This window comes from Lynx rufus, unplaced genomic scaffold (assembly GCF_022079265.1).
Source record: "Lynx rufus isolate CCGP_SWC_20201006 ecotype Redwood Valley unplaced genomic scaffold, mLynRuf1.p SCAF_9, whole genome shotgun sequence".
NCBI classification, from domain to species: Eukaryota; Metazoa; Chordata; class Mammalia; order Carnivora; family Felidae; genus Lynx; species Lynx rufus.
Window position 1 is genome coordinate 16169301 of NW_025814897.1, and position 26282 is coordinate 16195582.

Genomic DNA, 26282 nt, shown 5'->3' on the forward strand with positions numbered 1-26282 from the left:
CAAATGTTCTAGGTGGAATGTTATTTACTTGGTTTCTTTGAGGCAAGTTTTTGTTGGAAGGAAACTAAACCCAATTAAGGTGTTTTATTGACTCACTAGACCCAGCTAGAGGTCCGTACAAAATGACTTGTGCTAAAGTGTATTCAGCTTAGTAGCGACCTGAACCACAAAGCTAAATATATGCTCTCCATTGTTTAATTTTTATACACAGTTAAAACTAGCCCTCGAAAGCCTCGCGGGAGACCCAGAAGTGGCTCTGACCGGAATTCGGCTCTCCTCTCAGATCCGTCTGTGTTTTCCCCTCTAAATAAATCGGAGACCAAATCTGGAGATAAGATCAAGAAGAAAGATTCTAAAAGCATAGAAAAGAAGAGAGGAAGACCCCCCACCTTCCCTGGAGTAAAAATCAAAATAACACACGGAAAGGACATTTCAGAGCTACCAAAGGGAAGCAAAGAAGATAGCTTGAAAAAGATTAAACGGACACCTTCTGCTACATTTCAGCAAGCCACAAAGATTAAAAAATTAAGAGCAGGTAAACTCTCTCCTCTCAAGTCTAAGTTTAAGACAGGGAAGCTTCAAATAGGAAGGAAGGGGGTACAGATTGTCCGACGGCGAGGAAGGCCTCCATCCACAGAAAGGATAAAGACCCCTTCCGGCCTCCTCATTAACTCTGAACTGGAAAAGCCCCAGAAGGTCCGGAAGGACAAGGAAGGAACACCTCCACTCACAAAAGAAGATAAGACAGTAGTCAGACAAAGCCCTCGAAGGATTAAGCCGGTTAGGATTATTCCTTCTTCTAAAAGGACAGATGCTACAATTGCTAAGCAGCTCTTGCAGAGGGCGAAAAAGGGGGCTCAGAAGAAAATCGAGAAAGAAGCGGCCCAGCTGCAAGGCAGAAAGGTGAAGACACAGGTCAAGAACATTCGGCAGTTCATTATGCCTGTCGTCAGTGCCATCTCCTCGCGCATCATTAAAACCCCTCGGCGGTTCATAGAGGATGAGGATTATGACCCTCCAATTAAAATTGCCCGACTCGAGTCTACCCCGAACAGCAGATTCAGTGCCACGTCCTGTGGGTCTTCTGAAAAATCAAGCGCGGCTTCTCAGCACTCCTCTCAAATGTCTTCGGACTCCTCCCGATCCAGTAGCCCCAGCGTCGATACCTCCACAGATTCTCAGGCCTCGGAGGAGATCCAGGTACTTCCTGAAGAGCGGAGCGATACCCCCGAAGTTCACACCCCACTGCCTATTTCCCAGTCCCCAGAAAACGACGGCAACGACAGGAGGAGCAGAAGGTATTCCGTGTCCGAGAGGAGTTTCGGGTCGAGAGCAACGAAAAAACTGTCCACCCTGCAAAGTGCCCCCCAGCAGCAGCCCTCCTCCTCTCCGCCTCCGCCCCTGCTCACCCCACCCCCGCCGCTGCAGCCGGCCTCCAGCATCTCTGACCACACACCTTGGCTCATGCCTCCCACCATCCCCTTAGCATCACCATTTTTGCCTGCTTCTGCCGCTCCCATGCAAGGGAAGCGAAAGTCGATCTTGCGAGAACCGACGTTTAGGTGGACCTCTTTAAAGCATTCTAGGTCAGAGCCACAGTACTTTTCCTCAGCAAAGTATGCCAAAGAAGGTCTTATTCGCAAACCCATATTTGATAATTTCCGACCCCCTCCGCTGACTCCTGAGGACGTTGGCTTCGCGTCGGGTTTCTCTCCATCTGGTACTGCTGCTTCAGCCCGATTGTTTTCACCGCTCCACTCCGGAACAAGGTTCGATATGCACAAAAGGAGCCCTCTTCTGAGAGCTCCCAGATTTACTCCAAGCGAGGCTCACTCTAGAATATTTGAGTCTGTAACCTTGCCTAGTAATCGGACTTCTGCTGGAACGTCTTCTTCAGGAGTGTCCAACAGAAAAAGGAAAAGGAAAGTCTTTAGTCCCATTCGATCTGAACCAAGATCTCCTTCTCACTCCATGAGGACAAGAAGCGGAAGGCTTAGCACTGCTGAGCTGTCACCTCTCACCCCGCCGTCTTCTGTCTCTTCCTCGTTAAGCATATCTGTTAGTCCTCTTGCCACTAGTGCCTTAAACCCAACTTTTACTTTTCCTTCTCATTCCCTGACTCAGTCTGGGGAGTCTGCGGAGAAAAGCCAGAGACCAAGGAAGCAGGCTAGTGCTCCGGCAGAGCCGTTTTCATCCAGCAGCCCCTCTCCTCTCTTCCCTTGGTTTACCCCAGGCTCTCAGACTGAGAGAGGGAGAAATAAAGACAAGGCCCCTGAGGAGCTGTCCAAAGATCGAGATGCTGACAAGAGCGTGGAGAAGGACAAGAGTAGAGAGCGAGACCGGGAGAGAGAAAAAGAGAATAAGCGGGAGTCAAGGAAAGAGAAAAGGAAAAAGGGATCAGAGATTCAGAGTAGTTCTGCATTGTATCCCGTGAGTAGGGTTTCCAAAGAGAAGGCCGTTGGTGAAGATGTTGCCACTTCATCTTCCGCCAAAAAAGCAACAGGGCGGAAGAAGTCTTCGTCGCTTGATTCTGGGACTGATATGGCCTCCGTGACTCTTGGGGACACAACAGCTGTCAAAACCAAAATACTTCTAAAGAAGGGGAGAGGAAATCTGGAAAAAAACAACTTGGACCTCGGCCCAACTGCCCCATCCCTGGAGAAGGAGAAAACCCTCTGCCTTTCCACTCCTTCATCTAGCACTGTTAAACATTCCACTTCCTCCATAGGCTCCATGTTGGCTCAGGCAGACAAGCTTCCAATGACGGACAAGAGGGTTGCCAGCCTCCTAAAAAAGGCCAAAGCCCAGCTCTGCAAGATTGAGAAGAGTAAGAGTCTTAAACAAACTGACCAGCCCAAAGCACAGGTACTCTTTTCCATCTTGCCTGTTAAAAGTCAACAGCTCCTTCTATGAGCAAGTTTTAGGCGAAGGGTTTCCGTGACCTCTAGTTACGGGAATCAGGAGAAGGGCAGAGGAGGTGGGGGCATTCGCACTGGTCCTTCAAGGACTGGTAGGATTTTGATAGGTAGGAGATGAGAGGGGAGAACATTCTAAACAGAGGGCACTGTGTGGGTAGAGAGGCAGAAGTACGAAGAGGAACAGCGGCGGATCGCCGGACTGGTACACACGGGAAGGTGGTGAATTAAGACTGAAAGGCAGTTTGGGGCCACTTGACAGAATGCTGAGTTGTTTGTGCTTAACGGGTTTGGTGTAATGGAATCTGTGACTTAATTTTGAAGGTGCGTTTTTGTACTCAAATTGTTTTACTATTGTTTACTACAGAAAACGGGGGTGGGGGGATTCTCTTCCTCTGAGTACTGAGTGATTAGCGCAACAGATAATAGGGCGTTTGTGGAATACAAATGAGAAGCGCGTAGCCTTAGAGCTGTAGGATTCAGTTAGTTAAGATGATGACAAACAAATTTTACAGAGAACAGCATTATTAATTTTTTATGTTTTACTATTTTTTTCACAAAGTGAGCTTAGGCACCAGCCTTTTCAGAGAAAACCCACCGATCTTCAGGTTCTTTTTTAAAATTGCCATGTAGTAGGTACATATTTATGCCAACCCACCAAGTTAGATTTAGACGGCCACACACTTAGGTTTTTCATGTTATTCAGCCAAGGGCCATATTGACATTTAGCAATTTCATCAGTTGAGAGTTCTAGCGGGAACACGATGGGATTTGTTTCTGACACCGTGTGGGGTGGTTTTTGGTTGGCCTCCTAGTGATAGGAGCAGTGGCTCTTTAAAGCGCGAGACGTTTCTGTTTAGAGCTGTGGCCTTGTATCCGTACATTTGTAAGTTGTTCCCCCTACCCCTCTGTTGATCAGGGAAACAGAAGAAATAGTCTGTGATTGGATAAGCCTTGTTAACTGCAGACCAAACTTTTTGATAATATAGATTGGCAGCTTGAATTTTGATGGGAACTTTAAAGCAGTAGTATAATCGGGAATAAAAACTTAGTTCCTTTTTTTTTTTTAAGTTTATTTATTTATTTTTGAGAGAGAGAGAGAAAGCATGAGCAGGGGAGGGGCAGAGAGAGAGGAGAGAGAGGGACTTCCAAGCAGACTCTGTGCTGTCAGCTCAGAGCCTGACTTGGCTCAGTCTCACAAACTGAGATCATGACCTGAGCTGAAATCAAGAGTAGGACACTTAACCAACTGAGCCACCCAGGCATCCCTAGTTTCTGGGGTTTTTTGGCTTTTTGTTTTTTAAAGCCCCACCCCCTTTTTTTGCTGCCAGTTTTAGGATACGGAAGTAGTCGATTTCTGCAGATTGTCATGGCTTATCAGCTGGGAATAACTAGGGTTGTATGTGTTGATTTTAGATTGTAATAAGCAAATCGAGTCTACCTTGGCTTCAGTTAATTACATTTTCAACATGTGTGGTTGCTGTTGTTTGTTTTGACATGCCTCTTATTCAGGGTCAAGAGAGTGATTCATCAGAGACCTCTGTGCGAGGACCCCGCATTAAACATGTCTGCAGAAGAGCTGCTGTTGCCCTTGGCCGAAAACGAGCTGTGTTTCCTGATGACATGCCCACCCTGAGTGCCTTACCATGGGAAGAACGAGAAAAGATTTTGTCTTCCATGGGGAATGACGGTAGGTCAGGGAATGCCGGCCTCAGAGTCTAAGCAGACATTTGATTTGTTTGCTGATCATTCTGGGGACGCCTAGTAGGCTCTTCGTAGCATTATGTGTTAGTCTGGGTTTCTCCAAAAAACAAATGGCAAGGGTGCATTCAGTGGGTAAGGATTATACTAGAGAAAATGGCCCGAGAGAAAAAATGGGGAGGGAGCTGGGGAAGGCTGGGGGAACTATCAGACCACTTTGCAAGTCTGATCCCTATGAAAGAGAAAGGGGAGGAGGGTTGGACAGAATCTTCCCAGACTGTTTTCCCAGAGAGTTTGGCAAGGCTGTCAAGGAGTCCTTGGGCAGAAGTGGACTGTCAGAGTAGTTATGTGTCTCCCAGGACCAGCCCGCCTCAGTGTCCCTGCCATGCTCGGTCACTACCTAAGAGAGACCCTCATGGTAAGTGTGGCCTCTGTGATGCACTGGATTTCAGAGCACAGCAGTTGGGGCCCTTGGTCACTTAGTTACATGCCCCGTGGTTGGAGGTCTGAGGTACATTCTCACGGTTGCATTTAGATGCTGGGTGACTGCTCATATAAAATGTAGAGGTTTAGAGAATCTTAGGAAGCACTCAGTTCATATTTAAGTTAGACTGTGTTGTGTTCTCAGTGTTTGGATTTCTGCTTTCATCAAGCTGTAAGGTATAGACATTTTTAAACATTTAAAGAATGATCTATGATGGGATATTTTTATTATGACACATTTCATTTTTGGAGTCCCAATTAAAATGAGGCTCGCATGTATAGAATAACATCTGTGGATTTTGAGGACACCCCCCCCCCCCCCGCTCCCAAGAAGGAACTAGATACTCCCTGATAACTAACGCCCTGTTTCTTTAACAGACAAGTCATCAATTGCTGGCTCAGAAGATGCTGAACCTCTTGCTCCACCCATCAAACCAATTAAACCCGTTACCAGAAACAAGGCGCCTCAGGAACCTCCAGTAAAGAAAGGACGACGGTCCAGGCGGTGTGGGCAGTGTCCTGGCTGCCAGGTGCCTGAGGACTGTGGTGTTTGTACTAATTGCTTAGACAAGCCCAAGTTTGGTGGCCGAAATATAAAGAAGCAGTGCTGCAAGTGAGTGGGGGTCTTACTCGGAGGCGGTGGCCTCTCAGCCGTGAAGGTTGTGTGTTTATGCCTGGTTTGTGGCAGGGACACAGCAGAAAACTGAATGTGGTGGTAATGAGTCCCCTTGAGGTGCAAGGTTAAGTTGCCCAGTTGGATTTTGTGACGTGGCTAGGTTTGGGCTGCCCTTCAATAAGACATAGTCTGGGGCAGTGCTGTCCAGGAGAATGTCCCGCTGCAGTAGGAATGTTCTCGGCTTAGTTCAGTATGGTAGCCATTAGCCAAACGTGGCTGTAAAACCCTTGAAGTGTGGTTAGTATAACTCAGGAACTACATACTTAATTGCATTTCATGTTAATTAAATTTAAATAGCCACACAGGCTGACAAATTTATGGGGCACCTGGGCCGCTCTGTCGGTTAAGCGTCCGACTTTTGATCTCAGCTTGGGTCTTGATCTCAGGGCCGTGAGTTCAAGCCCTGTATTGGGCTCCACGCTGGGTGTGGAGCCTACTTAAAACAAGAGGAGAAAAGAAAAAAAAACCTGATAAATTATATGTTTATATTTTATATATTGTATAAATTATATCTAGGTCACATATATATGTAATATTTACATATACTCGATCTGTCATTTATATATAATTTACATATATATTATAATATTATCTATAAATTTTCAGGTCAACTGAAATCACGGCATTCAGGAAATTGTGGTGATATGTTAGTATAAAACTCTTGGCTTTCTAACTCCTGGAATATTTTCATGCACATGGAATTTTTGATCTGAAAGTTTTGATTACTCGATCTTTTCCCCCTTGTTTTAGTCAGCTTATGGATGCACTTCTGCTCTCTGGGATAATTTGTTTGAAGCGAATCGAGACATTTGCACAGACAGAAATGTTGGTGACTGAGCATAAGGAGTATAGTGCTCAGACAAGGAGGAGATGTTAGCAGTAGGTATTTGCTGAATGAATGGCAGCACGAAAGTGATTTATAGAAAACGTGGTTGGGAGAAAGTACTTCAGGGGAGACAGTGTCTAGGAGACCGTAAGTAGTTCGGTGCTTTGGTTTAGTCTGTCCTTAAGCAGGAATCTTGCCTCCGTCCAATTAGTAGAAAGAAGTGAGATAATTCACTGATCAGCAGAAAGGTACACGACTGCAAGATAAACCTGCACTATAATTTAGGGGTTGACATGGATTTAGACTTCAAATTAAGTTTCAGTTTCACCAAGTTGAGGGGTGGAAAATATACAAAGCCCTGAGATAGACCTATAGCATTGTAGTCTCAGAGGACTTGTTGGTTAATTTCAGTCCATTTGTATTTAGATTACTATATGAATATTAATCTCCTAAGGGAGCAGAACCGATCTGACTACAAGAAATACCAGCTGATCATTTTGTGTGTGGTGCTGGTCAGTACTAGGTTATAAGAAATTTGAGTCCGTTTCAAAAATAATTTGATACTTGCTCCTTTTAGAGCCTACAGGTAGGTAAAATTGCCGATTGAAGCATTCAAAGGCTCGGATTGAATCTGAGTAATCAACAGTGCCTTTTTTCAACTCTCAAAATGAACCTGAAGAAAGGTTCACTGATTCTCGCAGGCCAATTGACACTTGTTTCAACTGCTCTTCTTCTAAATGTAGTTTACTTTATGATATCCCTTGTCATCCTAGGATGAGAAAATGTCAGAATCTACAATGGATGCCTTCCAAAGCCTACCTTCAGAAGCAAGCAAAAGGTAGTGTTGTAGAAAGATCTTCCCCAAATGCTTCCTGCTTTAATGCCATACAATCATGTGCATCTAGCGTAAAGAGAATGCTGATTTGTTGTTGTTGTTTTTTAAGTACCGCTCTTTCCCAGCAAGTTGGTGTTTGTGGAAGCTGGATGGTAGTTACATGAGGGTTCATTTTATTATTTCCTTTACCTTGAAATTTTCCATAATAAAAAAAAAAAATTAATTCCTGTAAAAATCACAGTGCATTCCATTTCCTAGAGCAACAAAAGTACCCCTATTTCACCTGACCAGCATGAGCCTTCCAGCGTCAACTTCAGCTGCAGGAAACTGAGAATAAGATTATGTTACATTCCTCTACTGTCTTAAGTAAAATTCTTCTCACTTATACTCTTGTGTTTCCTCCTAGCTGTGAAAAAGAAAGAGAAAAAGTCTAAGACCAGTGAAAAGAAAGAGAGCAAAGAGAGCAGTGTTGTGAAGAATGTGGTGGACTGTAGTCAGAAGCCTACCCCGGCAGCAAGAGAGGACCCTGCCCCCAAGAAAAGCAATAGTGAACCACCCCCTCGAAAGCCCATCGAGGAAAAGAGTGAAGAAGGGAATGCCTCTGCCCCGGGACCTGAATCCAAACAAGTTACCACCCCGACTTCCAGGAAGTCCGGCAAGCAGGTCTCCCAGCCGCCTCCAGTCACCCCCCCACAGCCACCAAGCACAGCACCGCCAAGAAAAGAAGTTCCCAAGACCACTCCTAGCGAGCCCAAGAAAAAGCAGCCTCCACCACCAGAATCAGGTGAGTGAGGAAGGCAAGGAGCAATAGCTGAACCAGAAGAACACCTCTGTCTTTCTTAAACAGCATGTGGAAACCTGACGTGTGTATTTTTAAGCCTTTAATTCAGAAAAATTAGCTCTCTTTTAACCTGTTTACAGAATAATAGAGAAATAGAAGCAAAAAAACCCAGTTAAGTCGGAGGTATTGTCTTCATTTCCTATTTAAAGCCCAGAGTTTCAATAGTTTCCTGTGTTTTCTAATGCCCCTTTCCTCACAGGCCAGTGAGTCCTAAAAGTGGTCGTTGCTATTTAGCACTGACTGTAATTTATGTTGAATTCTTCAGGTCCAGAGCAAAGCAAGCAGAAAAAAGTGGCTCCTCGACCAAGTATTCCTGTAAAACAAAAACCAAAAGAAAAGGTGAGGAGAGATTCGTTTCTCTGCCATTGCTCGGGAATGCGTTCCATCCTGTAAGGCAATAGTCTTGTCCTTGGCATTTACGTGATTGCGTGAATGAAACCGCGTATCTGCTTCTAGGAAGATGGCAGTGGACTTTCTTAAAATTGACAAACTTCAGGTTTAGGCTTTCACTCGTTTTGTTTTTTGTTTCTTTCCCCTTGTTCCTTTCCCCTTCTTTGTGGTCCTCTATGCTTAGGCTTATGTCGCAGGCCACTTTAGGGTAATTGTTTTTGCCTTCAGCATCCTTTAGTGACATTTGTCTATAACTATCACCCTTCCCTGTGTCTACGCTGTTATAATTATAGGGAGAGAGATGGGTCTTCAAGAATCTTCTGGCTCTTTCTGCTGTCTCTCTGTGCCACCATAATGGCGTGTATGAACTTCCTGGTTGATACTCTCAAGAGTATCAGCAATGCCAAAGAGGGGCAGATGCCAGGGTCTTAGGAGGCCTTACTCCAAGGTCCTTGTCTGGCTTCTGACTGTAGTGATAATCAAGCATGGTCATACGGACAAATTGAAATCATTGATGATCACAGAGCTGGGAACGCTTCTGTGAGCATCCCAGGCGGGTTAAACAGGAGTGGAGCGATCGGCCCCACATTTGATGTGCAGCTCAAAGATCTAGAAAAATGGCAGAATAAACTGCTCCCGTGCTGTCGCTTCCGTTTCATTGTGCCAACAACCTCGGCCGGCGTCACGGACCACAAAGAAGCAAGACAAGAACCCACAGGGGAGAGTCCTGGAATTCTTCTTCTCGGGTTGTAATACATATGTAAAATGCCTTTCTGGAGAAAAGAATCTGAAGATTGACTCTCTGTGTCTGTAGGGTACTTCCTTGGAGATGTGTTTTCTAGATCTGTTAGACTTGTCGTTTGCGTTATCTGTTACAAAGGCAAAGGCAAATAGGGTGTGGTTTTGTTCTTCATCCATCTTCTGTCTCTGTAGGAAAAGCCACCTCCAGTCAGTAAGCAGGAGAACACAGGCACTTTGAACATCCTCAGCACTCTCTCCAATGGCAATAGTTCGAAGCAAAAAATCCCAGCAGATGGAGTCCACAGGATCAGAGTGGACTTTAAGGTAAAGGTGTTTTCGTGACCATGTAGTATATCAAGCGTCATGGACTTTAAATCAGAAAAATGATGTTAACCAGGGGTGCCTGGGTGGCTCAGTTGGTTAAGTGTCCGACTTCGGCTCGGGTCGTGATCTGAGTTCGTGGGTTTGGGCCCCGCGTCTGGCTCTGCGCTGACAGCTCGGAGCCTGGAGCCTGCTTTGGATTCTGTGTCTCCCTCTCTCTCTGCCCCTCCCCCGCTCACACGCTGTCTCTCTCTGTCTCTCAAAAATGAATAAACATTAAAAAAAAAACAACAACAATGTTAACCCAAGGTATTGAAAGAAAGGCAACTCGACACCAAGTCAGGGAGTAAGAACTACCATCAGAAGGTGGGTTCAGGGGTGAGAGACACCACTGTTTGTGAGCTGGCTAAAGAACACAGGCATTGACGCACTCCTGACCATCGTGAGCAATAAAAGTGCATTTGGATGAGAACAGTGTCTGAGGAAAGAATTCATTCACATAGGAATTATCGAACCACGATGATGGCTTGAATCAGCAAAACTTTAAGGAAAAGTCAGTCTCAGGGTATCTTTTAACAGCGTGTGTGTCTGAGATTCTAATTTTGTAAAGCAGCAGTTCTTTTCAAACCCACTGAAGTGAAGTATTCTGGACACTATGCTGTCACTCTGGCTCTAGGCTTTCCATCCTCACTTTCGTTCCAAAGCGGTGTCATTGTAACACTTTCATAAATGACCTGTGTCTCTCTCTCTGCAGGAGGATTGTGAAGCAGAAAATGTATGGGAGATGGGAGGCTTAGGAATCCTGACCTCTGTTCCTATAACCCCCAGAGTGGTTTGCTTTCTCTGTGCCAGTAGTGGGCATGTAGAGGTAAGAAATCCTGCTTCTTGGTACCCCAGAAAGTTGAATGGTAGATTATTTTGCTGTAATGAAAGAATCATTTATTCTGTTTCGTTGGCGTGTACCACAGGTGCTACCCCCTCTTTAATTTTATTTAATTTTTAAAGTAATCTCCCTGCCGAACGTGGGGCTCAAACTCACAACCCCGAGATCAAGAGTCGCATGCTCCACAGGAGGCCTCTAGGTGCCCTGGTATCTCCTCTTGAAACCAGCCACCGAAGTATTTTTGAAGATTTTGTAGAGGTTTTATGAAGGAATCTGCCTCTTAGTAGAGTAGCAAAAGTATTGAGTGTGAAAAGTTTAATGGTCTCATCTCTTAAATTCACTCTTTTTATTAGTGTTCTGATATTTCTGCTACATGTCCAAACATGGAAAAACTGTTACAGTGCTCTTCTAGAGAAAGATATGGCTATCTTATATTGAATATCAAAAACCCCTTGTCTATAAAGAGCTCTTGGCAATTAATAAGAAAAAGGAACAACACCCACTAAAAGAAAAGGCTAAGGACAGAAATATGTAATTCACCAAATGAGAAATAAACATGGTGGGAGGTGTCCTAGAGCCTTCTGATGAACAAAAATTGGACATTAAGCATTAAAAAGATCATGTGGGAAGGGACACCTGATTGCCTCAGTTGGTGGAGCATGTGACTCTTGAGCTTGTGTTGCGTGTTAGCCCCAGGTTGGGTGTAGAGATTACTTAAAAATAAAATCTTAAAAAAAAAATCACGTGGGAAAAAAAAGATTTGGAAATAGGGACTTTCCGCTGGTGGAAATCTAAATGTTACAGTCTTTCTTTCTGAGCAGATTGTTCGGAAATACGTATTTATCTTTAAAATGAGCATACTGTCTAACCCAACAATGGTACTCCAGGCATTTATCTTAAGGCTATAATTAGATCAGCAAATAGGTATATGTGTACATACATATGTGCGTGTACAATACATACACGTGTATATAAACATACATGTACATAATATATACATGTATTGTATACGTACATGTATATAATAAACCTTTCTCTATATATGTAATAAATACAAGACTTTATTTCAGTACTCTTTATAGTAATCAAAAATAGGAAACAGCCAAAAGTTTGTCAGTAAAGAGCGGGGGCTTGGTTAAAATAATTATAGGACATGCATATAAGGGCAAGTATGAAGTTCTACATAATAATACAGATTGATATTGACATGGAAAGGTGTCCTTGACACGTCACTGAGTTAAAATAGCAGGTTACAAAGTAGTATGTAAAGCGTGATCCCATTTTGGTTTGGACATTGTTTTAAAAATATATTCAGAAAGAGTTGTGGAAAGATTTACATCAAAATCTTAAAAGTGTGGTTGGGTTATGGTTGACTTGTTTTCTCTTTATTTTTCTTTATCCTTTTGAATCTTTTGCAGTGAGTATCTGCCACCTTTACAGTAAGAGAGGAAAAAAAGCACAATTTAAATAGAAAGCAGAAGTTTGTCATTCATACAATCCTCAATTCCAGAATGCCTCCTTCGCTTATTACTTTATCACATATGTATTTTAGTATCATAACGAAATTCCAAACCCAGATTGTAATGTGGATATTGAGCAGTCCGTGAGACTCATTCACTAGCTAAGAGATTCAGCCCTGCCCACTTGCTATGTTAAATTATACATTAGCAAAATTATACATTATTGTCTGGTGTTCATTCATTAAGCAAATCTATTAGTGCCTATCGTGAACTATAATATTGTTCTAAGTGGTGGGGTTGCTTTAGATACCATTGAGATTAAGAATATTCAGTGTAGGGGGGCCTGGGTGGCTCAGTCAGTTAAGTGTCCGACTTTGGCTCAGGTCATGATCTCATAGCTCATGGGTTCGAACTCCACGTCAACTTGTCTCTCTCTCAAAAATAAAAAAACATTAAAACATTAAAAAAAAAAAAGAATATTCAGTCTATAATTGATTCTCTGCCTTTTGGCTAAGAGCAAGCGAAGAATATTCAGTCTGTAACATCAAGGGTCCGCTGTATCTCTTGTATGTAATCTTTATACTTTGCATCCATACATATGCTATCCACATGAATAACTTGAGCACCAGTCCTTCAACTTCTATGATAAAATGATTTTTTTCAGACTATAATTGCTTTAATTTAAATTGTGTAGTTATGCACAGCAATCCCACAGGATTCCAAAAAACTGAATTAGAAAAGGAATAGCCCACTGCCTGCATTGCACTCCTAAAACATTACCAGTGCCTAATGAATTCTGGCATTTGAATTTTAAAAATCTTTTTATGGTGATGTTATTTCAGATTTGCAGAAAAGTTAGAGTACAAAGAATTCCCATATATCCTTCACCCAGATTTCCCAAATGTTAATTTTTTAAGTTTATTTATTTTGAGAAAGAGAGAGAGCCAGCAGGGGAAGGGCACAGAGAGAGAGAGAGAGAGAGGGAGGGAGAGGGAGAGAATCCAAAGCAGGCTGCGCACCACCAACATAGAGCTTGACGTGGGGCTCAGACTCACCAACTGCGAGATCATGACCTAAGCCGAAACCAAGAGTTGGAAACTTAACTGACTGAGCCACCCAGGTGCCCCTCAAATGTCAATATTTTTATTTGCTTTATCCTTTTCTCTTTGTGTGTCCGTACTTTACAAAGTGAGAAGTTAAATATGTATACACATTTTATATGCAGACACATTTTTTTCTGAAACTTTGGGAGTAAGTTGCAGACGTGTCCTTTTACGTCTGAATATTTTGGTGTGTATTTCCTAAAACCAAGGACATTCTCACGTAATCACAGTATAGTTGTCAAAATCAGGAAATTAACACTGGTATATTACTGTTAACCTAATCTATAGACCTCATTTAGACTTGACCAGTTGCCCCAATAATTCTGTTATGGCAAAATAAAATTCTTTTTTTTTTTTTTTTAAGTTTATTTATTTATTTTGAGGCAGGAGGGAGCACAAGCAGGGAGGGGCAAAGAGAATCCCAAGCAGACTCCACTCTGTCAGCATCAGGCCCCATGTAGGGCCTGAACTCATGAACGGTGAGATCATGATGTGAGCCGAAATCAAGAGTTGGATGCTTAACCAACTGAGCCATGCAGGTGCCCCAGCAAAATAAAATTCTTACTCAAAATTTTTAAAAATGCCCATATGAAAATATCATTTTAAAATTACAGATGGAAAGGATAAACCAGAGCTTACAACTGTCTTTAGTGTATTGTCGGAAACCTTTAAAACCTTCCCAGGGTACCTGGGTGGCTCCGTCAGTTCAGTGTCTGACTCTTCCTTTTGACTCAGGTCATGATGTCGCAGTTCATGGGTTCAAGTCCTGGTTCATGGGTTCGAGCCCTGCGTTGGGCTCTGCACTGACAGCACAGATCCTGCTTGGAATTCTCTCTCTTTCTGCCTCTTCCCTGCAAACACACAAAACCTCCCCATTTCCCCCTTCCCATAGCTCTTGTAGCGTGGTTATGGCACTTAGCCACATTCTGTTAAATCTGGGAATGTATTTATTATATATAAAAAAATACATATCTATATAGTTACTTTAAAAATATTTTTTAATGTTTATTTATTTTTGAGACAGAGACACAGACCATGAGTGGGGGAGGGGCAGAGAGAAAGGGAGACACAGAATCTGAAGCAGGGTCGAGGTTCCATGCTGTCAGCACAGAGCCCGAGGCAGGGCTCGAACTTACCAGCCGCGAGATCATGACCTGAGCCAAAGTCGGACACTTAACCGACCAAGCCACCCAGGCGCCCCTATGTAGTTATTTTTTTAATTCTACTGTTATTACTTTAGTCCCCTGAATCACCTGCAATGCCTAATATTGGACTTTTTTTTTTTTACATAATCATTGCTGAATGATTATATGTTGAATAAAACATGTTGGGCTCCTGTAGCCTGAAGTATATAGATAGGATTTGGTTGCTATTTCGTCATGTTATTTGACAACTTCTATGTTCCCATCTACCCTAGTTTGTGTATTGCCAAGTCTGTTGTGAGCCCTTCCACAAGTTTTGTTTAGAGGAGAACGAGCGCCCTCTGGAGGACCAGCTGGAAAATTGGTGTTGTCGTCGCTGCAAGTTCTGTCATGTCTGTGGAAGGCAGCACCAGGCTACAAAGGTATAAAACTAAGTGATAGAACTCTTTAGAGGATTACCCCCTCTCTCCATCTCTGCCTTTTGTTTTTGGGTTTTGTACCTATATTTTTTCTTTGTTGGCTTAGTCTAGCGTGACTATTTAGGTATAATTCATTGCCTATTTTTGTGTTTTAATTTGGGGCATATAGGAGAAAACATTGTCATTAGGTAAAATCCCCCAAAGTAAATCAAATCTACCCGATAAGAACATTCATCACCGAGGACCTTTCGCAGGACCTAAATCCGCATGCTTTCACTGAGAATAAATAATTCGTGAGAAAATTTAAACTGTTATCATGATGTGCTATACTTTAGTTGCAGATAAATATGAAAGGGACACTGAGTCATAGGTGTTTCAAGTGAATTGATGTGATACCCACCTTTGCCTTTAAATTTTCTTTTTTATTATAAGTGACATACAATATTATGTTAGTTTTTGGCGTGCGACTTAGTGATTCAGCACTTCTGTACATTACACAGTGCCCACCGTGAGAAGTGCCGTCGCCATCTGCCAACGCACGACACCGTTATGTTCCTAGTGACTATATTCTCTACACTGCGCTTTCCGTGTCTGTGACCCACTCACTTTATACCTGGAAGTTGGTAGCTATTCATCCTCTGCCTTTATATTTCCTACAGCAGCTGCTGGAGTGTAATAAGTGCCGAAACAGCTATCACCCTGAGTGCCTGGGACCAAACTACCCCACCAAACCCACAAAGAAAAAGAAAGTTTGGGTGAGTGCACACATCGTGCTCTTTCAGAGCGAACTGGCATGGAGCTGTGGGGCTCGTGCACCTTGTAACAGGGAGAGCCTTGCTCGAGGATGTCATTGTAACGATGTTTTGGTCTCATTATTAAGGAAAGCCATCCCAGAGAAGAAGTCCACTCTGGAAACTGATTGCATCCGAGATCTTTTTAAATGAGATGAGATACTAAAAATGAATTCCTGTTGAATTTCTTTTCTTTTCCAGATCTGCACCAAGTGTGTTCGCTGCAAGAGCTGTGGATCCACGACTCCAGGCAAAGGATGGGACGCACAGTGGTCTCATGATTTTTCACTGTGCCATGACTGTGCCAAACTCTTTGCTAAAGGTACATCAAAAAAGCCGGTTTTACCAACTTTCAGGGGTTATATTTGGTTGTTCTGGAGGTGAACCGAACACTCCAGGGAAGTGAAGTAGAAAGTCTTGCACATTTTGTCAAGGGTACCATTTAGACCATTTCCTAAGTTCCTGGCCTTGTTCTTTTCTTTACGTGAAGTATTACAGCAACTAGAAATATTTTGTTAGCTTAGATGGGAAGAATTAAGGGGACTTGTTGTAATAACTAACCACAAAGAAATGCTCTAAGCCATTATTTCCGAAAGTAAGGTACATAGACATTTCATTGTTTCAGAAGTGATTTTAGGTGGTATTGAGTCAAACATTTTATTTTCATAGATATGCTAGAAAAAAATTAATAGCTAATACGTTAAACTCGTTTTGCTGATTGAGGATAATAATGATACAAAGTTTACTATTGGAAGTTATACTAATATAAGCAAGTTACTAATATAAGCAAATCAATGTTAAGTCTATTAAGAATGATAGAGGATATTATGGATAAAACAAATTGATGAAGGTTGTATGTTGTGCTGAACTTTTCGAAGTGCTGCTCTAAGCTCTAACTTAAATCACTAGGAATAAGGAGGTGTAAATTAACTGTTATTTTACACCCATATCCTCAACCTTTTTTAAAAAATATAGACATTTCTTTGGAATGTTCAAGAGAGAAAATTCTCTCTTTCATTCTTTTTTTATTGTGTCGTCTGTAGACTCTACCCCACGACCTTTAAAAATGAGTCTAAATAAGGGTGCCTGTCTGGCTCAGTCCATAGAGCATGTGACTCTCGATCTCAGGGTCGTGAGTTCAAGCTCCACGTTAGGTGTGGAGGCTACTCCAAAAGAAAAGGAGTCTAAATGGAATTAGTGGTATGTTCTAAGAGCTCAGAATAATCTTGACGCCGCACAGATGTGTGAGCATCCCATCGGAGATCTATGCTGGCGTTGTTAAGAAGTTCCGGCACATAGAAGCCCCAGCCTCAGAGGTGCCGGCACGGGGCCCAGAGCCCCGCTGAACCGTGTGCTTTGCTCACAGGGAACTTCTGCCCTCTGTGTGACAAGTGCTATGACGACGACGACTACGAGAGCAAGATGATGCAGTGTGGGAAGTGCGACCGCTGGGTCCACTCCAAATGTGAGAATCTTTCAGGTACAGAAGGTTGGAGTCTTTTTTTTATTACAGTTTTCTTCTTTCTTGGTACATTTACAGCCCCCAGAGTAATCTGTAAACGTAACATTACGGCCATGCTGTTACTTAGAGCCGTTTTAAATTTCCCTTCTTGGTCTCTAGAATAACTTAAATAACTTCGGTCTCTAACACTGTCGTGTTAAGTTATGTTTATCAGGAACATAAACATTTACAATATTCATTTGCAGCTTTTGGTGGGCACCGTAACCGGTCGATCCTCCAGTAACCAAATCCTGGGTTAGTGTTGCTGGTGTCCCTTTGGAGCTCAGTATGTGGGGATCAGTTCCTAGGGGATATTAGAGTCTTGCTACTGTTACTAACCTACAACTTTATATTAAATTCAGTGGAGTAATGTCCTCTTCTCCCTGTCTGCCACCCTTCAGAGCACCTCAGCATCGTAGGTTTTTGTTTTTCCAGATGAGATGTATGAGATTCTATCTAATCTGCCAGAAAGCGTGGCCTATACTTGTGTGAACTGTACTGAGCGGCACCCTGCAGAGTGGCGACTGGCCCTTGAAAAAGAGCTACAGATCTCTCTGAAGCAAGTCCTGACAGCTTTGCTGAACTCTCGGACCACCAGCCACTTGCTCCGCTACCGACAGGTAGGCCCGAGTCTCATGTCGGTTCCTAAGAGTTTGTTCTGAAGTGGGTTTTCTCCGGTGATGGAATGTTGGTTTATTTGCTCTAATTTTATTTTGTGTCATTCTTCATTTAGTTTTGTAGAGTCACTTGTTTTGGCTTTCAACCATTAAGAAAATCTTCAGGGCTGGGGTGCCTGGGTGGCTCGGTCAGCTTCAGCTCAGGTCGTGATCTGGTTCAAACCCCGCGTCAGAGTCTGTGCTGACAGCTCAGAGCCTGGAGCCTGCTCGGATTCTGTGTCTCCTCTCCCTTTCTCTCTGCCCCTCCCCACTCCTGTTGTGTCTCTCTCTCTCTCTCTCTCTCTCTCAAAAATGAATAAACATTAGGGAAAAAAAAAAAGGTGTTTTTTTTTGTTTGTTTGTTTTTTTTTAAGAAAATCTTTAGAGCCCAGAGTAAGACCTTGTCTAGGGAACTTCTTTGCTGTTATGATAAGAAATTTGGACTTTCTACTCTGAAGGGTCTGAGAGGGACCAATGAAGAGCTTCACCCAAGAGTAACCTGATCAGAGTTGCTTTTTTAGAGAAAAAATGATTCTGACTAGAAGAGAGAGGAAGGATTGGTGAGGACTGAGGCTAGAAGCAGGGATAGTGGTTGGGAGGCAGTTAGATCAATCTGGGGAGGAGAGAGATTGAGGGCCTGATCTAAGATGATAGTCATGTGGCTAGAGACCCTTTCCCTCTGGGAAATCCCTAGGCTCCTCGGGGCACAATTTGTAAATCACTACTTTTTGTCTATTTTAGTCGTGAACTATATACATCTGTAGAGTAGTCATTAGAAACTCAAGGTAAAATGCTGAAAGAACCGCACGGATAACTTGAACTCAGAGATAGGCTGTTGTTGCTTTATCTCTTGATAGAACTCCACATTTTGGATAGGAACATTTGCAGTCTGTCTTCCTCAGAAGGGACTGGAGGGTGTCTATGTTTTCATACGAGGTTTGGAAGTTATCGGGCAAAGCTTCTAAGTTCAAAGTCACAGACTTTCATGGTCAAAGTCTTAGAGAACTGGCTCGTTCTGATTACTTTTTCTGTTATTTAAGAAATCTCTGATTATTTTCACGTTCTTTAGGTTTAATAATAGGAATCCTTCCGTGCTATCTTTATTAATTTTAATAGAATTTACACGGGTGCCTCATTTTCAGTGTCAGGTAAAAGAAACCTGTCTTTCCTGGCAACAGGCTGCCAAGCCACCAGACTTAAATCCTGAGACGGAGGAGAGCATACCTTCCCGCAGCTCCCCGGAAGGGCCTGACCCGCCGGTGCTTACCGAGGTCAGCAAACAGGAGGAGCAGCAGCCTTTAGATCTGGAAGGAGTGAAGAGGAAAATGGACCAAGGGGGTTACACATCCGTGGTATGTCTCTCCAACGAGCTACCAACATTCCAAGTGCCGTTTTAGCTTCTTTGGGTCTTTGGGGGATGAGGCTTGGGAGTAAGCATTAAAAGATGGTTTGTATTATATTTAGCAACGTCATGTGGATTTAAATACCTAAAAATATGTGAGCTCTCTTAGCTCTGTGTTTCAGAAGACAGGGAGGTAGTGTCTCAGAACGGTTCTCTGGTTTGGCTTTCATCTGAGTTCGCTGAAAATCATTTTTGCCTTAAAATTATTTTTATATTTAAACTTTGTGGGAACATGCTAACGTGAAGTTACTTGGTTTGCCCCTTTTGAAATCATGTCTGAATAACGTGTCTTTCAGTCTAGGATCTTTATTATAGACAGATGTCTTTTAAATGTATGGTTTTAAGGATGTATGGGAATGATTGTTATCTCACGGTCCATATTTGACATTCATTTGTTGATGGGGCATCCAGCTGGCTCAGTCAGTGGAGCATTCGACTCTTATCTCCGAGGTTGTGAGTTCAAGCCCGACGTTGGATGTAGAGATTACTTAAAAAATTACAAAATTTAAAATAAAAAGAACGTATGGGAACATCTATAATCTCATGGTCCACATTTGCTATTCAGTTGTTTTATTCATTTTAATCTGAGTAAAAAATCATGGTCCTATTTGGGTAACTTGCCATGATAACAGCTAATTTATTTGCATACTTGCTTTATTAGCCTGGCTTCTCTTGGCTGCCGCAAGTTAATTGAGAACTGAATTCAAAAAGCCTCCGCTAAAGACAAATTACACTGCATTAAAGTAGGGTGTCCATTTTCTGTTGGATTTCTGTGCTGGGTGATTTAGGAGGGAACAGGAAGTGGTTTTGAGACCACACTGCTTTTTGAATAATTAATACTTTGTTTTTGTATACAGTTGGAGTTCAGTGATGATATCGTGAAGATCATTCAAGCAGCCATTAATTCAGATGGAGGACAGCCAGAAATTAAAAAAGCCAACAGCATGGTCAAGTCCTTCTTTATTCGGGTGAATGATATTAATAGTTCACGTTTTTAATGCGCATCTATGGGTAATTACTCTGTGAGCAAAGCGGATTTGTTCTCTTCTCCGATTTGTTTTGCCATGTGTGTAAAACATCTTTTGGTTTAGTTAATTCCTCTGACTCTTTGGGAGGAAATTGGTGAGGTTGCCAGAGTGGATGGATCTTGCCCTTAGTGGCCTGAAATCATCCTCATATTGACAGGGAAGCTGGTGTGAAGTTGTTAGTTTTCGTGTGGTTTCCAAATGGATGTTCACATGCTTACATTTGTTTGTTTGTTTATTTTTCTGTTAGCAAATGGAACGTGTTTTTCCATGGTTCAGTGTCAAAAAGTCTAGGTTTTGGGAGCCAAATAAAGTATCGAGCAAGTAAGTAAACTTGGTATTCCTTTTTTTTCCTCCTCATCAGCTAGAAATTTGAGAGTTCTGACATTTCTAGATTAAGGTTTCTCTAGACTAGGTCTTAATATTAACAATTAATCATTTGAAATGCCTTTTCGATGCTGCTTTAGAGATGATACCTAATGTTTATTATAGTCTGTTGCCCATTTTTTTTCTTTCTTTATATGTTATGTTTTCCGGAATTTGGCTTAACTTGTGGCATAGGTACAATCCACGTGCTATATATGTAGCTCAGTATTTGGACTTGTGATAACCGGGTTCTGTTTTATTTGGCTCAAATGGTGCTCTCTCCTGCTCTTGAGTCTCCATATTTAACTTAAAAATTTTATTCTACTAAATCCTTTTGATTCTTTGATAAAATTATCATTTGTTTCTGGAAGTTTCACCAAGAGTCATGTATCGAGGATATATTTTTTTAAATAATAAAGTCCTGTATATGTAGGCCGTTTTCACAATCTGTGGCTTGTTCTTACATTCTGTGAATGGCTCGTGCATGGGGCTGTAACCTGATGATGCCAAGAATTTGATAATTTTGTGTAGTTCTAGGTGTGTCGTAGGAGGTCAATAAATACTTGTTGAATCAATTATTTTCAGCAGTGGGATGTTACCAAACGCAGTGCTTCCACCTTCACTTGACCATAATTATGCTCAGTGGCAGGAGCGAGAGGAAAACAGCCACACTGAGCAGCCTCCTTTAATGAAGAAAATCATCCCAGCTCCCAAACCTAAAGGGCCCGGAGAACCAGACTCTCCAACACCACTCCATCCTCCTACACCACCAATTCTGAGTAAGGCACCAAATGAGTCATTATCCATTTCTCTCTAGATGCAAATGATCAACTTCGTGAATCTAAATTTAATACGCTTGCATATTAGAAAGAAATTTCGAGGTCATCCTTAAATGTAATACAATCATCGTTTTCGCTTAGCTTGGACCGATAACAAGAAATCGATAGAACCGCTGTAACAGATGGCGAGATAACATAACTTTGAACACTTTTTGAAAGTGTTTATTTTATAAGCTGCAGGCTATTGAAGCCTAAGTGGGTTTTTTTTTTTTCTTCCTGGAAATCAGACGTAGTATTGCCAATTTTAACTGGTTGTCTTTTGGGTTCTAAGGTACTGATAGGAGTCGAGAAGATAGTCCAGAACTGAATCCACCCCCAGGCATCGAGGATAATAGACAATGTGCATTGTGTTTGATGTATGGTGATGACAGTGCTAATGTAAGTACCTTGGTGTAAGGGGTCCTACTTAGCAGATGCTCACATGAACTGTGTGTCCTTTGTGTCTAAATTTGATGACTGGGTGCCATTTATTTAACGAATGTTTGTCACCTGGCATGTGGCACTTGGGGTTTTTTCTTTTCTTTCATTTAAAAGACGATTTGCCTTCAATTAACCTGCTGATGTCTCATAATTTCTACAGGAAGTTCCTCAAAAAGATTTTATGAGTCCATAAAATATGTAAGTTGCATATTTAAAGGCTTGTGTTTAACATAGGATAGCAGAGTGGTTAAGATCCCCAGCCCTGGCAGGCTGCCTGGATTCATCTCTCTACTCTGCTGCCTACTTATTGACCTTGGCGAGGAGCTTAACCTCCCTGACTCTCAGTTTCATCTTTAAAATGAGGATAATGATAATACGTAACCACTGCAGGTTATAAGGATTAGAGGAAATAATGTTCATCAAGCTTTATTTAGTGCCTGGCCCATAGTAAGCTTACAATAAGAAAGGTTTTATAAGAAAGAAACGCACGCTAAGAGAACTGGCTTGGAAATACGGTTTTAAAGAAGTCAGTGCGCACTTTCATAAACTTACCATGTACTGCTAATGTTTTTGTTCCCTATGTTTGTAAAATATTTCCAGTCCATGGAAGAGGTAATCTAGAAAGGTGAGAAGTAGAAACAGAAACATCGAAAAATGACTTTTGATCTTTGCGTGCATCCCCAAGTTAAAGAATTACTGTTGATGCTACCTTGACTGAGATAAAGCTAATACCAAGGAAACCTTCTTTGGCATTATATTCTTTAAAGAAAAAAGAAATCTCTTGATTTCATAGGATGCTGGCCGTTTGCTATACATTGGCCAAAATGAGTGGACACATGTAAATTGCGCTTTGTGGTCAGCAGAAGTGTTTGAAGACGATGATGGATCACTAAAGAATGTGCACATGGCTGTGATCAGGGGCAAACAGCTGGTAAGACCTGTGTAAATGTTACAGAAAAGAGCCTCTCTCTGTTTCCAGGTGTTTTCTCTTGGCTAAATGCTACCTCGCTGATGCTTTTCGTAGTGCCTTCAGAATGGTTAGCCAGCAGCAAATAGTGGTGTATACTATAGGCAGATTGCTATTCTGACCCCTGGAGGATGGTACAAAAGAAACAGAAAACAAAGTACTGTCTAGTTTGGGAGATAATTTGTGCAAGAAGGGTGTTACTTTATTAAGTGATTTAGACAAAATGACCTCAGAGGTCCCAGCTGAATCAACACCCTGTGGTTCCATAGGATAAACCCACATAGATACACACAGGAAGAGGGATGTGGAAAATGATCAGTAGAAGCTGAGAGTAGTCCGAAAAGGCCACGAATCAGTAAAATTTTTAACAACTATATTTGGAAGGAGTGAAGAAGATGAAGGATTGTCAGAAAGAAAGAAAGAAAAAGGGAGAGAGACAAGCAAACAAAAAGCACATGCAAAGAAAACATGTCAATTGCATGGAGAGGACGAAGTCTTCTGTGGGGAGGAGCCCAGGCTGTGATTAACAGAATAAGGTGCTGACATACAGGCTAGTTGTAGGAAGTCTTTGAATCATATGATAAATTTAATCTGTTAATAAGCCTAGTAACTAGAGAACCCTTATGTTTCTGATCGGTATACTCTTTCCAGAACTGAATTCTTTTGGATATAGTACCTTTCTAACAAGATGATGTTTGTAGTATCAGTCTTCGAAATTTTGTCTTCTCTAAATCAATCGTGCATCCTAGAAAAAAAAAAAACTGGTTTAAGTTCTAAATCAAATCGTGATATTTAATAGTTCTAGGGCCTAGGGGCAGTGGGAGAGAGAGGATTTGTAGAGGAGGATTTATGGCTCATATCATTTCTCTATAATTCAATTACCAATAAAAGAAATGAATTGTAGGAAACGCAGAATGGGGTAATTCTTTAGAGATGGAAAGTGGCTTAAAACATCTGAAAGTCTGACTTAGGCCTCTGTTCTCTCTGGATGGTTAGAGATGTGAATTCTGCCAAAAGCCAGGAGCCACTGTGGGTTGCTGCCTTACATCCTGCACCAGCAACTATCACTTCATGTGTTCTCGCGCCAAGAACTGTGTCTTTCTGGATGATAAGAAAGTATATTGCCAACGACATCGGGATTTGATCAAAGGCGAGGTGAGAACTTCGTTACTTTTCGAATTCTATAGGAGTTCAGGGAAAACAGGCTGAGGACAGCAAGATGGTAAGCTTTGTGTTACCTTCCAACTGTGTGTTCCTAGAATCACCTTCTCTTGCAAATACAGAAGTCCTCCTGTGAAACAGCAGGGTGATTTTGAGATCTGCTCTGTACTTTGCCCTCTGAGAGAATCGGTATCACGCATATGATGTGTAAAGGGGCAGCCTATCAACAGCCGGATTTTCATTTTAGGTGGTTCCTGAGAATGGATTTGAAGTTTTTAGAAGAGTGTTTGTGGACTTTGAAGGAATCAGCTTGAGAAGGAAGTTTCTCAATGGCTTGGAACCAGAAAATATCCACATGATGATTGGTATGACATGGGCCTCCGTTGTTGGGGAAGGCTCCGTGTATCACTGGGGTACTTTCTGGTCTCTGGTTTAAAAGTGAGCCTTCTCATTATCTCCTCTAACTAGTTCTCCTTTCCTTGGTCAGGCTCCATGACAATTGACTGCTTAGGAATTCTGAATGATCTCTCTGACTGTGAAGATAAGCTTTTTCCTATCGGATATCAGTAAGTAGCACTGTAGAGAGAAGACCCCAACCCCCGCAGCTTGAGCACCCCGAACCATGAGCAGGTCGTTGAATGGAGAGCCATACTTGTTAGCTACTTTTAACTGCTACTGCAAATTAACTCCGTTTTTTGCTACTTCTTGTAGATTGGGCCTAAAGTATCAGTTTATGTCTGCTAAATCCACGTATAGAAGGAAAGTACTATTGGCATACTTTCAGAATCATTTCCAAATAAAACCTAAATAGAAAACGTGAGGTCAGTCTCTTAAGAGTTCCATTTATCTGGATTCAGACGTCCAGATTGTTGTAGTGGATCAGACAAACCCCTCATGCCTCTGTCCTCAGTCCAAAAATATAAACCCCCCCACAATAATAATCATATTTTCCAGTGAGAATTTATCATCTTTCCTATGTGAAGCAAATGTCTGAAACTTCTAGCAGGCTGACAGTATAAATTTAAAATTCCTTTTCTAGCTCTCCCATTTTGGAGTCTCATTTTGCTATATATACTCACAATTTATTCTGCATTCCAATTCTGGCGGCACAGTCTATACTCTGCATTTAGCCGGCAGCCCTTTGTATAAACCAGGCTCCATCAGCATCCCGCAGATTGGAAGCAGTTACATTTCCCTTGTCTTGTGGGGCTTTTCTCCCAAAGGAAACACTTCGGGTTTGCTCTTTCCTCACTTCGTACACCCGGCGGGGCAGTAATCCCTTCCCGCAGGTCAAGAACTATTTCTTGTAGCAGTTAGTATTTTTCTTTCTCTGCATTTTAGGATCTTGTACTATTTTTGTCTCCTGCTTACGCTACAATAAAAAAAGATGTTATGCTATTTTCTGAGAGACTAGGAAAAACCAAGAATTTCAAAAAGCTTGGAACGGCCTAGCCAGGGGGATCTATAATAAGAATCCATGAAGTGAAGCTGAATTCTGTCAACCCAGGAGGCCAGGGAACCGAGGATGAGGAGAGGTTTGGGCACGTGTTCGTCCCCGCCTCTGTACTCTCGCTGGTGGTGATTTTGATGGATCTGTTTGCCAGGTGTTCCAGGGTGTACTGGAGTACCACGGATGCTCGCAAGCGCTGTGTGTACACGTGCAAGATAGTGGAGTGCCGTCCTCCGGTTGTAGAGCCAGATATCAACAGCACTGTGGAGCACGATGAAAACAGGACCATCGCTCACAGTCCCACGTCTTTTGCAGGTGAGACTTTAATCGAGATGGGACTTGAGTTTGATTTTTGGGAGTACCGAGATTGAAGGCAGAAAAACGTCATCCCTCTGGGAGGTGTCATTTGTTTCTATTTTGATTTTTACCTTAATAGCTTACTTTTTATTGGTTTGTTTATTTATTTTATTTTATTTTATTTTGTTTCTTTAAGATTTAATTTTTAAGTAACCTTATACACCCAACGTGGGGCTCGAACCCACAGTCCCGAGTTCAAGAGTGCATGCTCCTCCCGCGGAGCCAGGCAGGCGCCCCCATTTGATGGATATTTTAATTGGACTTTTTTTTAGTAACGAGTGTTTCTTTCCTACCACAGAAATTTCATCTAAAGAAAGTCAGAACACAGCTGAAATTATAAGTCCTCCCTCACCAGACCGACCTCATTCGCAAACCTCTGGTTCCTGTTTTTATCATGTCATCTCGAAGGTCCCTAGGATTCGAACACCTAGTTACTCTCCAACACAGAGATCCCCTGGCTGTCGGCCATTGCCTTCTGCAGGTAAAGGACCTACCTCGTTGACGAACTTGACCCAAAAAGGTTAGCTCAAAGATTAGCCTGTGGTTCTTGCAGGCAACTTTATCTCAGTGACTTTGGCTCGTTGAAAATCTTGATCGTTGCAGTTTACAGT

At 42.2% G+C, this 26282-nt stretch overlaps 1 protein-coding gene across 2 annotated transcripts in view; it reads left to right on the top strand.

Annotated features, from left to right (window-relative positions):
• KMT2A (lysine methyltransferase 2A) overlaps positions 1–26282 on the top strand; it is an 84721-nt gene that overhangs the window by 30930 nt on the left and 27509 nt on the right. The window contains exons 3-26 of one of the 2 annotated variants that reach the window (XM_047070290.1): positions 212–2865; positions 4428–4605; positions 5478–5712; positions 7375–7439; positions 7843–8220; positions 8543–8616; positions 9601–9732; positions 10484–10597; positions 14593–14739; positions 15396–15491; positions 15729–15849; positions 16894–17016; positions 17464–17648; positions 18863–19036; positions 19944–20054; positions 20362–20435; positions 21063–21256; positions 21588–21694; positions 22530–22667; positions 23700–23858; positions 24112–24229; positions 24352–24430; positions 25469–25629; positions 25970–26152. In XM_047070290.1, coding sequence (XP_046926246.1) covers positions 212–2865; positions 4428–4605; positions 5478–5712; positions 7375–7439; positions 7843–8220; positions 8543–8616; positions 9601–9732; positions 10484–10597; positions 14593–14739; positions 15396–15491; positions 15729–15849; positions 16894–17016; positions 17464–17648; positions 18863–19036; positions 19944–20054; positions 20362–20435; positions 21063–21256; positions 21588–21694; positions 22530–22667; positions 23700–23858; positions 24112–24229; positions 24352–24430; positions 25469–25629; positions 25970–26152 — 6000 coding nt within the window. The remainder of the gene's footprint in view (positions 1–211; positions 2866–4427; positions 4606–5477; positions 5713–7374; positions 7440–7842; positions 8221–8542; positions 8617–9600; positions 9733–10483; positions 10598–14592; positions 14740–15395; positions 15492–15728; positions 15850–16893; positions 17017–17463; positions 17649–18862; positions 19037–19943; positions 20055–20361; positions 20436–21062; positions 21257–21587; positions 21695–22529; positions 22668–23699; positions 23859–24111; positions 24230–24351; positions 24431–25468; positions 25630–25969; positions 26153–26282) is intronic. The other variant, XM_047070291.1, reaches the window with a different exon arrangement.